The 13,080-nt window shown below is 40.7% G+C and overlaps 1 protein-coding gene across 1 annotated transcript in view; it reads right to left on the bottom strand.

Annotated features, from left to right (window-relative positions):
• The window catches only part of LOC128656981 (oocyte zinc finger protein XlCOF6.1-like), a 186,739-nt gene that overhangs the window by 162,905 nt on the left and 10,754 nt on the right, over positions 1–13,080 (bottom strand). The window contains exons 3-4 of the mRNA XM_053711191.1: positions 5,518–5,625; positions 3,871–3,975 (exon numbers count right to left, since the gene is read on the bottom strand). Of these exons, the coding sequence (XP_053567166.1) occupies positions 3,871–3,975; positions 5,518–5,625 (213 nt within the window). The remainder of the gene's footprint in view (positions 1–3,870; positions 3,976–5,517; positions 5,626–13,080) is intronic.

The following is a 13,080-nucleotide window of genomic DNA, read 5'->3' as shown; positions in this document are numbered from 1 at the left end:
AATGGTTTCCATTTGAACGATGGAACTCTGAGAAATTTGTTTAGAATTTTTAAATCCAGAATTGGTCTGAAAATTCCCTCTTTTTTGGGAACTACAAACAGATTTGAGTAAAACCCCCGACCTTGTTCCACAGTTGGAACTGGGTGTATCACTCCCATCTTTAACAGGTCTTCTACACAATGTAAGAATGCCTGTCTCTTTATTTGGTTTGAAGATAAGTTAGACATGTGGAACCTTCCCCTTGAGGGTAGTTCCTTGAACTCCAGAAGAAAACCCTGAGAGACTATTTCTAGTGTCCAGGGATCCTGAACATCTCTTGCCTAAGCCTGAGCAAAGAGAGAGAGTCTGCCCCCTACTAGATCCGGTCCCGGATCGGGGGCTACCCCTTCATGCTGTTTTGGTAGCAGCAGCAGGCTTCTTGGCCTGTTTACCCTTGTTCCAGCCTTGCATTGATTTCCAAGCTGGTTTAGTCTGGGAAGCGTTACCCTCTTGTCTAGAGGCTGCCGAGTTGGAAGCCGGTCCGTTCCTGAAATTGCGAATGGAACGAAAATTGGACTTATTCTTAGCCTTGAAAGGTTTATCTTGTGGGAGGGCATGGCCCTTTCCCTCAGTGATGTCTGAAATAATCTCTTTCAATTCTGGCCCAAAAAGGGTCTTACCTTTGAAAGGGGTATTAAGCAATTTTGTCTTGGAAGATACATCCGCCGACCAAGACTTTAGCCAGAGCGCTCTACGCGCCCCAATTGTAAACCCTGAATTTTTCGCCGCTAACCTCGCTAACTGCAAAGCGGTGTCTAAAATAAAGGAATTAGCTAACTTAAGTGCATGAATTCTGTCTATGACTTCCTCATACAGAGTCTCCCTACTGAGTGACTTTTCCAGTTCCTCGAACCAGAACCACGCCGCTGTAGTGACAGGAATAATGCACGAAATAGGTTAAAGGAGGTAACCTTGCTGTACAAAAATCTTTTTAAGCAAACCCTCCAATTTTTTATCCATAGGATCTTTGAAAGCACAATTGTCCTCAATGGGAATGGTTGTGCGCTTGGCTAGAGTAGAAACCGCCCCCTCGACCTTAGGGACTGTTTGCCATGTGTCCTTCCTGGGGTCGACCATAGGGAACAATTTCTTAAATATAGGAGGAGGGACAAAAGGTATGCCTGGCTTCTCCCACTCCTTATTCACTATGTCCGCCACCCGTTTAGGTATCAGAAAAGCATCAGGGTGCACCGGGACCTCAAGGAACTTGTCCATCTTGCACAATTTTTCTGGGTTGACCAGATTGTCACAATCATCCAGAGTAGATAGCACCTCCTTAAGTAATGCGCGGAGATGCTCTAATTTTGATTTAAATGTCACAACATCAGGTTCTGCCTGCTGAGAAATTCTTCCTGTATCAGAAATTTCCCCATCTGACAAACCCTCCCTCACTGCCACTTCAGATTGGTGTGAGGGTATGATAGAAAAATTATCATCAGCGCCCTCCTGCTCTACAGTGTTTAAAACAGAGCAATCACGCTTTCTCTGAAATGCTGGCATTTTGGATAAAATATTAGCTATGGAGTTATCCATTACTGCCGTCAATTGCTGCATAGTAACAAGCATTGGCGCGCTAGAAGTACTAGGGGTCGCCTGCGCGGGCATAACTGGTATAGACACAGAAGGAGATGATGTAGAACTATGTCTACTTCCTTCATCTGAGGAATCATCCTGGGCAACTTTACAATTTGTGACAGTACTGTCCTTACTTTGTTTGGACGCTATGGCACAATTATCACACATATTTGAAGGGGGAACCACATTGGCTACCATACATACAGAACATGATCTATCTGAAGGTACAGACATGTTAAACAGGCTTAAACTGGTTAATAAAGCACAAAAACCGTTTTAAAACAAAACCGTTACTGTCTCTTTAAATGTTAAACAGGGCACACTTTATTACTGAATATGTGAAAAACTATGAAGGAATTATCCAATCTTTACCAAATTTTCACCACAGTGTCTTAATGCATTCAAAGTATTGCACCCCAATTTTCAAGCTGTTAACCCTTACAATGTGGAAACCGGAGCCGTTTTTAATTTTTAACCCCCTTACAGTCCCAGCTACAGCCTTTGCTGCGACTTCACCAATCCCAGGGGGGTATATGATACCAAATGAAGCCTTCTAGGAACGTTTTTAGTGGATTCCAGACCCACACACATGCAGCTGCATGTACTGTACTCAAAAGTAACTGCACAGTAATGGCACAAAAATGAGGCTCTGCCTACTACAGAGAAAGGCCCTTCCTGACTGGGAAGGTGTCTTAACAAGTGCCTGGTGCTAAAAAACGTTCCCCAATGTTATAAAAGTGTGAAATTCAACTTCAAACTGCATATAATACTTAAATAAAGCAATCGATTTAGCCCTTAAGAGTGTCTACCAGTGTATAGCCCATAATAAGCCCTTTATTCTGTTTGAGACTAAGAAAATGGCTTACCAATCCCCATGAGGGAAAATGACAGCCTTCCAGCATTACACAGTCTTGTTAGAAAAATGGCTAGTCATACCTTGAGCAGAAAAGTCTGCAAACTGTTCCCCCCAACTGAAGTTCTCTCATCTCAACAGTCCTGTGTGGGAACAGCAACTGATTTTAGTTACTGTCTGCTAAAATCATAATCCTCTTTTAAACAGAACTCTTCATCTCTTTCTGTTTCAGAGTAAATAGTACATACCAGCACTATTTTAAAATAACAAACTCTTGATAGAAGAATAAAAAACTACAACTAAACACCACAAACTCCTCACCATCCCCGAGGAGATGCTACTTGTTCAGAGCGGCAAGGAGAATGACTGGGGGGGCGGAGCCTGGGAGGGACTATATGGACAGCTCTTGCTGTGTGCTCTCCTTGCCTTTCCCTGTGGGGGAGGAGAATATCCCACAAGTAATGGATGACACCGTGGACCGGACACACCAATGTTGGAGAAATAACTGTTATTTACATAACACAAAATGATATAAACCTGAGCTACTCAATAACCTGTGTCTGCTGTGTAACCATCTGATAAATATAACTGTTATTTACATAAGACAAAATTATATAAACCTGAGCTACTCACTAACCTGTGTCTGCTGTGTAACCATCTGATAAATAGAACTGTTATTTACATGACACAAAATGATATAAACCTGAGTTACTCACTAACCTGTGTCTGCTGCGTAACCATCTGATAAATATAACTGTTATTTACATGAGACAAAATGATATAAACCTGAGCTACTCACTAACCTGTGTCTGCTGTGTAACCATCTGATAAATGTAACTGTTATTTACATGACACAAAATGATATAAACCTGAGCTACTCACTAACCTGTGTCTGCTGTGTAACCATCTGATAAATATAACTGTTATTTACATGAGACAAAATGATATAAACCTGAGTTACTCACTAACCTGTGTCTGCTGTGTAACCATCTGATAAATATAACTGTTATTTACATGGCACAAAATTATATAAACCTGAGCTACTCACTAACCTGTGTCTGCTGTGTAACCATCTGATAAATATAACTGTTATTTACATGAGACAAAATGATATAAACCTGAGCTACTCACTAACCTGTGTCTGCTGTGTAACCATCTGATAAATATAACTGTTATTTACATGACACAAAATGATATAAACCTGAGTTACTCACTAACCTGTGTCTGCTGTGTAACCATCTGATAAATATAACTGTTATTTACATGACACAAAATGATATAAACCTGAGCTACTCACTAACCTGTGTCTGCTGTGTAACCATCTGATAAATATAACTGTTATTTACATGACACAAAATGTTACCATTACAGAATCTTCCCTTTACTTAATATGCGCTAATCACCTGTAGCTGTATTTATAGGAACTTCATTCTCCTCAGTCTTCACCTGATCACGTGTATACAGATCTTCTGTTACTTCAGGTTTCACTATATCAGCGTTATCTGCATCTGCAGAAATAAAGAAGATTCAACTGTTATATTCAATGAGTTCTTATAACCGTACCGAAAATACTGTTTGTGTATTTCCCACATAGATAATATCCCTAAATACTTGCACTCTGGTGGTACTTTTCCTTATAACTTGTCTGTTACTAATTGTACATCGTTTTTAGCTCAGAAATAATGTAAATTCACGTTCACCTGTAACCTGCATACCTCAGACACAATATATGTGCACACTCATCTGTAACTCACGTACCTCACACACAATATATGTGCACACTCACCTGTAACCTGCATACCTCAGACGCAATATATGTGCATGCTCGTCTGTAACTTGCATACCTCAGACACAGTATAAAAGCACACTTACCTGTAACATGCCTTCCTCAGAAATAATTTACGTGCATACTCACCTGTAAGATGCATACTTTAAACACAATTTACCAATGTACATTTACCATAAAACAGTTTGTGTACTTCCCAGACATACAATAGCACCAAATACACACACTGTGGTACTTTCCCTCTATTCTTTTACTTTTTTAGCTTAGGGACTTTATTCTGGGCTGTGATCCACTATATTCCAGTATAAAAATACACCATGAACTAAACAAGGGTTAAACTCATTGTGTTATCTGCGCTTATAAACCAGACAGTAAACTACAAGAGAGAGCAGTAAGTAACTGTGTGCACAGCCTCGGCAGACTCTCACGTATTACTACTCACCGGCAGGGAGGGAGAGCAGTAAGTAATTGTGTGCACAGCCCCGGCAGACTCTCACGTATTACTACTCACCGGCAGGGAGGGAGAGCAGTAAGTAACGGTGTGCACAGCCCCGGCAGACTCTCACGTATTACTACTCACCGGCAGGGAGGGAGAGCAGTAAGTAACTGTGTGCACAGCCTTGGCAGACTCTCACGTATTACTACTCACCGGCAGGGAGGGAGAGCAGTAAGTAACTGTGTGCACAGCCCCGGCAGACTCTCACGTATTACTACTCACCGGCAGGGAGGGAGAGCAGTAAGTAACGGTGTGCACAGCCCCGGCAGACTCTCACGTAATACTACTCACCGGCAGGGAGGGAGAGCAGTAAGTAACTGTGTGCACAGCCCCGGCAGACTCTCACGTATTACTACTCACCGGCAGGGAGGGAGAGCAGTAAGTAACTGTGTGCACAGCCCCGGCAGACTCTCACGTAATACTACTCACCGGCAGGGAGGGAGAGCAGTAAGTAACTGTGTGCACAGCCCCGGCAGACTCTCACGTAATACTACTCACCGGCAGGGAGGGAGAGCAGTAAGTAACTGTGTGCACAGCCCCGGCAGACTCATGTATTACTACTCACCGGCAGGGAGGGAGAGCAGTAAGTAACTGTGTGCACAGCCCCGGCAGACTCATGTATTACTACTCACCGGCAGGGAGGGAGAGCAGTAAGTAACTGTGTGCACAGCCCCGGCAGACTCTCATGTATTACTACTCACCGGCAGGGAGGGAGAGCAGTAAGTAACTGTGTGCACAGCCCCGGCAGACTCCCGTATTACTACTCACCGGCAGGGAGGGACCAATGTATTTCAGTCTGATGACTCTTCATGTCATCTGTCTCATCCTCTTCCTTCACATTTAATAGCCCAGTGCCCGGGTTTATCTTTAGACCCCCTGTAATTACAGTAGGAAGTTACTTGATGGTTGTAACATAAACTTGTATAACAGAAGATTTTACTTTTTTTTCTTCTTCACAATTAGTGAAACAATAATATCATTAAAGTGATTGTAAAGTTTAATGGTTTAAAGCCCAGTATTTAAAAATATTCTTAAAAACAGGGGTACTTTAAAGGGACATTAAACACTTTGAGATGGTAATATAAAATGATAAATTGTATATTATAAAACAACTCTGCAATATACTTTCATTATTTATTTAGTCCCCTTTGCCTGTAATTTCATTCTGAAATTGTGAGCTTTTCAGTTCCTGTTAGAAATGGAAATGCAGAACACTGTTAAATCCAGCACAACCATTGGCTGCACACTCTAGTGAGCTATTTATAACTGACCCTAATTGGCCACAGCAGAGAAGGTAACACAAGTTACAACATGGCAGCTCCCAGTGTTTTATAGACACTAAGGCCTAGATTTGGAGTTCGGCGGTAGCCGTCAAAACCAGCGTTAGAGGCTCCTAACGCTGGTTTTGGCCGCCCGCTGGTATTTGGAGTCAGTGATTAAAGGGTCTAACGCTCACTTTTCAGCCGCGACTTTTCCATACCGCAGATCCCCCTACGCCATTTGCGTAGCCTATCTTTTCAATGGGATCTTTCTAACGCTGGTATTTAGAGTCGTTTCTGAAGTGAGCGTTAGAGCTCTAACGACAAAATTCCAGCCGCCTGAAAATAGCAGGAGTTAAGAGCTTTCTGGCTAACGCCGGTTCATAAAGCTCTTAACTACTGTACCCTAAAGTACACTAACACCCATAAACTACCTATGTACCCCTAAACCGAGCTCCCCCCACATCGCCGCCACTCGATTAAAATTTTTAACCCCTAATCTGCCGACCGCCACCTACGTTATATTTATGTACCCCTAATCTGCTGCCCCTAACCCCGCCGACCCCTGTATTATATTTATTAACCCCTAATCTGCCCCCCACAACGTCGCCGACACCTGCCTACACTTATTAACTCCTAATCTGCCGAGCGGACCTGAGCGCTACTATAATAAAGTTATTAACCCCTAACCCGCCTCACTAACCCTATCATAAATAGTATTAACCCCTAATCTGCCCTCCCTAACATCGCCGACACCTAACTTCAATTATTAACCCCTAATCTGCCGACCGGAGCTCACCGCTATTCTAATAAATAGATTAACCCCTAAAGTTAAGTCTAACCCTAACACCCCCCTAAGTTAAATATAATTTACATCTAACGAAATAAATTAACTCTTATTAAATAAATTATTCCTATTTAAAGCTAAATACTTACCTGTAAAATAAATCCTAATATAGCTACAATATAAATTATAATTATATTATAGCTATTTTAGGATTAATATTTATTTTACAGGCAACTTTGTAATTATTTTAACCAGGTACAATAGCTATTAAATAGTTAAGAACTATTTAATAGTTACCTAGTTAAAATAATAACAAATTTACCTGTAAAATAAATCCTAACCTAAGTTATAATTAAACCTAACACTACCCTATCAATAAAATAATTAAATAAACTACCTACAATTACCTACAATTAACCTAACACTACACTATCAAAAAATAAATTAAACACAATTCCTACAAATAAATACAATTAAATAAACTAGCTAAAGTACAAAAAATAAAAAGAACTAAGTTACAGAAAATAAAAAAATATTTACAAACATAAGAAAAATATTACAACAATTTTAAACTAATTACACCTACTCTAAGCCCCCTAATAAAATAACAAAGCCCCCCAAAATAAAAAATTCCCTACCCTATTCTAAATTAAAAAAGTTACAAGCTCTTTTACCTTACCAGCCCTGAACAGGGCCCTTTGCGGGGCATGCCCCAAGAATTTCAGCTCTTTTGCCTGTAAAAAAAAACATACAATACCCCTCCCCAACATTACAACCCACCACCCACATACCCCTAATCTAACCCAAACCCCCCTTAAATAAACCTAACACTAATCCCCTGAAGATCTTCCTACCTTGTCTTCACCATCCAGGTATCACCGATCCGTCCTGGCTCCAAGATCTTCATCCAACCCAAGCGGGGGTTGGCGATCCATAATCCGGTCCAGAAGAGGCTCCAAAGTCTTCCTCCTATCCGGCAAGAAGAGGACATCCGGACCGGCAAACATCTTCTCCAAGCGGCATCTTCGATCTTCTTCCATCCGGAGCGAAGCGGCAGGATCCTGAAGACCTCCAGCGCGGAACATCCATCCGGACCGACGACTGAACGACGAATGACTGTTCCTTTAAGGGACGTCATCCAAGATGGCGTCCCTCGAATTCCGATTGGCTGATAGGATTCTATCAGCCAATCGGAATTAAGGTAGGAATTTTCTGATTGGCTGATGGAATCAGCCAATCAGAATCTAGTTCAATCCGATTGGCCGATCCAATCAGCCAATCAGATTGAGCTCGCATTCTATTGGCTGATCGGAACAGCCAATAGAATGCGAGCTCAATCTGATTGGCTGATTGGATCAGCCAATCGGATTGAACTTGATTCTGATTGGCTGATTCCATCAGCCAATCAGAAAATTCCTACCTTAATTCCGATTGGCTGATAGAATCCTATCAGCCAATAGGAATTCGAGGGACGCCATCTTGGATGACGTCCCTTAAAGGAACAGTCATTCGTCGTTCAGTCGTCGGTCCGGATGGATGTTCCGCGCTGGAGGTCTTCAGGATCCTGCCGCTTCGCTCCGGATGGAAGAAGATCGAAGATGCCGCTTGGAGAAGATGTTTGCCGGTCCGGATGTCCTCTTCTTGCCGGATAGGAGGAAGACTTTGGAGCCTCTTCTGGACCGGATTATGGATCGCCAACCCCCGCTTGGGTTGGATGAAGATCTTGGAGCCAGGACGGATCGGTGATACCTGGATGGTGAAGACAAGGTAGGAAGATCTTCAGGGGCTTAGTGTTAGGTTTATTTAAGGGGGGTTTGGGTTAGATTAGGGGTATGTGGGTGGTGGGTATTGTATGTTTTTTTTTACAGGCAAAAGAGCTGAAATTCTTGGGGCATGCCCCGCAAAGGGCCCTGTTCAGGGCTGGTAAGGTAAAAGAGCTTGTAACTTTTTTAATTTAGAATAGGGTAGGGAATTTTTTATTTTGGGGGGCTTTGTTATTTTATTAGGGGGCTTAGAGTAGGTGTAATTAGTTTAAAATTGTTGTAATATTTTTCTTATGTTTGTAAATATTTTTTTATTTTCTGTAACTTAGTTCTTTTTTATTTTTTGTACTTTAGCTAATTTATTTAATTGTATTTATTTGTAGGAATTGTGTTTAATTAATTTATTGATAGTGTAGTGTTAGGTTAATTGTAGGTAATTGTAGGTAGTTTATTTAATTATTTTATTGATAGGGTAGTGTTAGGTTTAATTATAACTTAGGTTAGGATTTATTTTACAGGTAAATTTGTTATTATTTTAACTAGGTAACTATTAAATAGTTCTTAACTATTTAATAGCTATTGTACCTGGTTAAAATAAATTACAAAGTTGCCTGTAAAATAAATATTAATCCTAAAATAGCTATAATATAATTATAATTTATATTGTAGCTATATTAGGATTTATTTTACAGGTAAGTATTTAGCTTTAAATAGGAATAAGTTATTTAATAAGAGTTAATTTATTTCGTTAGATAAATATTATATTTAACTTAGGGGGGTGTTAGTGTTAGGGTTAGACTTAGCTTTAGGGGTTAATCCATTTATTAGAATAGCGGTGAGCTCCGATCGGAAGATTAGGGGTTAATAATTGAAGTTAGGTGTCGGCGATGTTAGGGAGGGCAGATTAGGGGTTAATACTATTTATGATAGGGTTAGTGAGGCGGATTAGGGGTTAATAACTTTATTATAGTAGCGCTCAGGTCCGCTCGGCAGATTAGGGGTTAATAAGTGTAGGCAGGTGTCGGCGACGTTGTGGGGGGCAGGTTAGGGGTTAATAAATATAATATAGGGGTCGGCGGTGTTAGGGGTAGCAGATTAGGGGTACATAGGGATAACGTAGGTTGCGGCGGTTTACGGAGCGGCAGATTAGGGGTTAAAAAAAATATGCAGGGGTCAGCGATAGCGGGGGCGGCAGATTAGGGGTTAATAAGTGTAAGGTTAGGGGTGTTTAGACTCGGGGTACATGTTAGAGTGTTAGGTGCAGACGTAGGAAGTGTTTCCCCATAGGAAACAATGGGGCTGCGTTAGGAGCTGAACGCTGCTTTTTTGCAGGTGTTAGGTTTTTTTACAGCTCAAACAGCCCCATTGTTTCCTATGGGGGAATCGTGCACGAGCACGTTTTTGAGGCCAGCCGCGTCCGTAAGCAACTCTGGTATCGAGAGTTGCATTTGCGGTAAAAATGCTCTACGCTCCTTTTTTGGAGCCTAACGCAGCATTTGTTTGAACTCTCGATACCAGAGTTAATTTTATGGTGCGGCCAGAAAAAAGCCCGCGGAGCGTTAACAGACCTTTTACCGCCGAACTCCAAATCTAGGCCTAAAACTTTACACTTATTTTGTCACTTTTTAAACAACTAATGAAACTTTAAAAAATACATCTACATGTTAGTCATGGACTAATCTTTTCTTTGAATGCATTATTCTATCTAGCATGTATTTAGTGTTCAATATCCCTTTAAGTCATTCAACGTTACAAAGACGCTTCTTACCATTTTGTTACGCTAAACAGACCACTGATCCTCTGCCCACATCTCCTTCTGTATTTAGCATATGAATGACAAATCCGTCTTCCTCCAACAGTTGCGTGCCCCCTTTGGCATCCAGCTTGTGGGGTATGCAACAATTGGAGGAAACGGGATTCGTAATCCATATGCTAAATACAGAAGGAGATGCGGGCGGAGGTCTGTTTAGCATAACGAAATGGTAAGTATTTTTTTTAAAAAGAAGTGTCCCCATGTTTTTAAGATTATTTTTAAATACTGGGCTTTAAATCATTAAGCTTTACAATCACTTTAAGTCTGATAATGTACATAATAATATCACATTTGTATTAATTGGACTTTTTTTTTTTTTAGTAATTAAAGTCACTTAAAAGTCCAAAATAAACTTTCATGATTCATATAGAGAATGACAATTATCCAATTTACTTTTATCACCAATTTTGCTTTGTTCTCTTTGTATTCTTAGTTGAAAGCTAAACCTAGGAGGTTCATATGCTAATTTCTAAACCCTTGAAGGCCGCCTCTTCTCTCAGGGAATTTTGACAGGTTTTCACCACTAGAGGGTGTTAGTTCATATGTGTCATATAGATAACACTGTGCTCATGTACGTGGAGTTCAGGTGAGCCAGCTCTGATTGGCTAAAATAGATGTCTGTCAAAAGAACTAAAATAAGGGGGCAGTTTGCAGAGGCTTAGATACAAGATAATCACAGAGGTAAAAAGTGTATTTATATAACTCTTTTAGTTGTGCAAAACTAGGGAATGGGTAATAAAGGGATTATCTATGTTTTTAACCCCTTAATGAGCACAGCATTTTTCCATTTTCTGTCCGTTTGGGAGCAGGGCTATTTTTACATTTCTGCTGTGTTTGTGTTTAGCTGTAATTTTCCTCTTACTCATTTACTGTACCCACACATTTTATATACCATTTTTCTCACCATTAAATGGACTTTCTAAAGATACCATTATTTGCATCATATCTTATAATTTACTATAAAAAGATTATAAAATATGAGGAAAAAATGGAAAAAAACACACTTTTTCTAACTTTGACCCCCAAAATCTGTTACACATCTACAACCACCAAAAAACACCCATGCTAAATAGTTTCTAAATTTTGTCCTGAGTTTAGAAATACCCAATGTTCACATGTTCTTTGCAAGTTATAGGGCAATAAATACAAGTAGCAAGTAAATACAAGTAGTATTTCCAAACCACTTTTTTAAAACTTAGCGCTAGTTACATTGGGACACTGATCTTTCAGGAATCCCTGAATATCCCTTGACATGTATATATATATATTTTTTAGAAGACAATCCAAAGTATTGATCTAGGCCCATTTTTGTATATTTCATGCCTCCATTTCACTGCCAAATGCGATCAAATAAAAAAAATTGTTCACTTTTTCACAAACTTTAGGTTTCTCACTAAAATTATTTACAAACAACTTGTGCAATTATGGCATAAATGGATGTAAATGCTTCTCTGGGATCCCCTTTGTTCAGAAATAGCAGACATATATGGCTTTGGCGTTGCTTTTTGGTATACAGAAGGCTGCTAAATGCTGCTGCGCATCACACGTGTATTATGCCCAGCAGTTCAGGGGTTAATTAGGGAGCTTGTAGGGTTAATTTTAGCTTTAGTGTAGAGATCAGCCTCCCACCTGACACATCACACCCCCTGATCCCTCCCAAACAGCTCTCTTCCCTCCCCCACCCCACAATTGTCACGCCATCTTAAGTACTGGCAGAAACTCTGCCAGTGCTAAAATAAAAGGTATCTTTTTTTAAGCATATTTACATATGCTGCTGTGTAGGGTCCCCCCTTAGCCTCCAACCTCCCTGACCCCCCCCCAAAAAGCTCTCTAACCCTCCCCTCTACCTTATTTTGAGCCATCTTGGGTACTGCCAGTACCCAGTTAACAGAAAAATTGGTTTTTTTTTTTTTTAACTTTTTTTATTTTATTTTTCCTATAGTGTAGCTTCCCCCCCAAAGACCATCCTCCCAGATGCCTAAGCTATTTTATTAACCCATTCCCTCCCCCTTTCTCCCACTTATAATTATACATTTTTTCTGTAGTGCAGCGGTTCCCACCCGCCCGAAACCCCCCCGGCGACCCCGCCCTCTCTTAATCACAGAAGCCATCGATGGCTTCCCACCCGCCTCCCACCCACCAACGATTGCGGCCATTGATGCCTGGTGCTGAGAGGGCCACAGAGTGGCTCTCTCTGCACCAGAGGGGTAAAGAATGTTATTGCAGGATGCCTCAATATCGAGGCATCACTGCAATAACCGGAAAGCAGCTGGAAGCGATCAGGATCGCTTCCACTGCTTTCCAAGACCGAAAACATATGCTGTACGCCCTCGGCAGTTAAGGGTATTTTTTTTAGGACGTACGGCGTCGGCCATTAAGGGGTTAAACAATAACAATTATGGTGTAGACTGTCTCTTTAAGTGTTAATAGAGACCAGCTATGGGACCACATATACCTGCATTTTGAATACTGCTGTCATTTGTATGCATCTAATTCCTTGATCTACTCTAAAGAGACCTAATACCCAAATGTTGAAGCACTTAAAAATGATGCAGCATAGCTGTAAAAAGCTGAGTAGAAAATATCACCTGAACATCTCTATGGAAAAAGGGAAGATATTTTACCTCAAATTTCCTAAGTATACACACCCCATTGTAAAGGAACTTTAAGCAGCAAATCGGGATACTTGTCCCAGGACTTGCAAGGGAG

The sequence above is a fragment of the Bombina bombina genome, chromosome 4, assembly GCF_027579735.1.
Source record: "Bombina bombina isolate aBomBom1 chromosome 4, aBomBom1.pri, whole genome shotgun sequence".
Classification (NCBI taxonomy): Eukaryota; Metazoa; Chordata; class Amphibia; order Anura; family Bombinatoridae; genus Bombina; species Bombina bombina.
The sequence above is the reverse complement of the archived record's forward strand: the minus strand, read 5'-3'. Positions and strand labels throughout refer to the sequence as shown.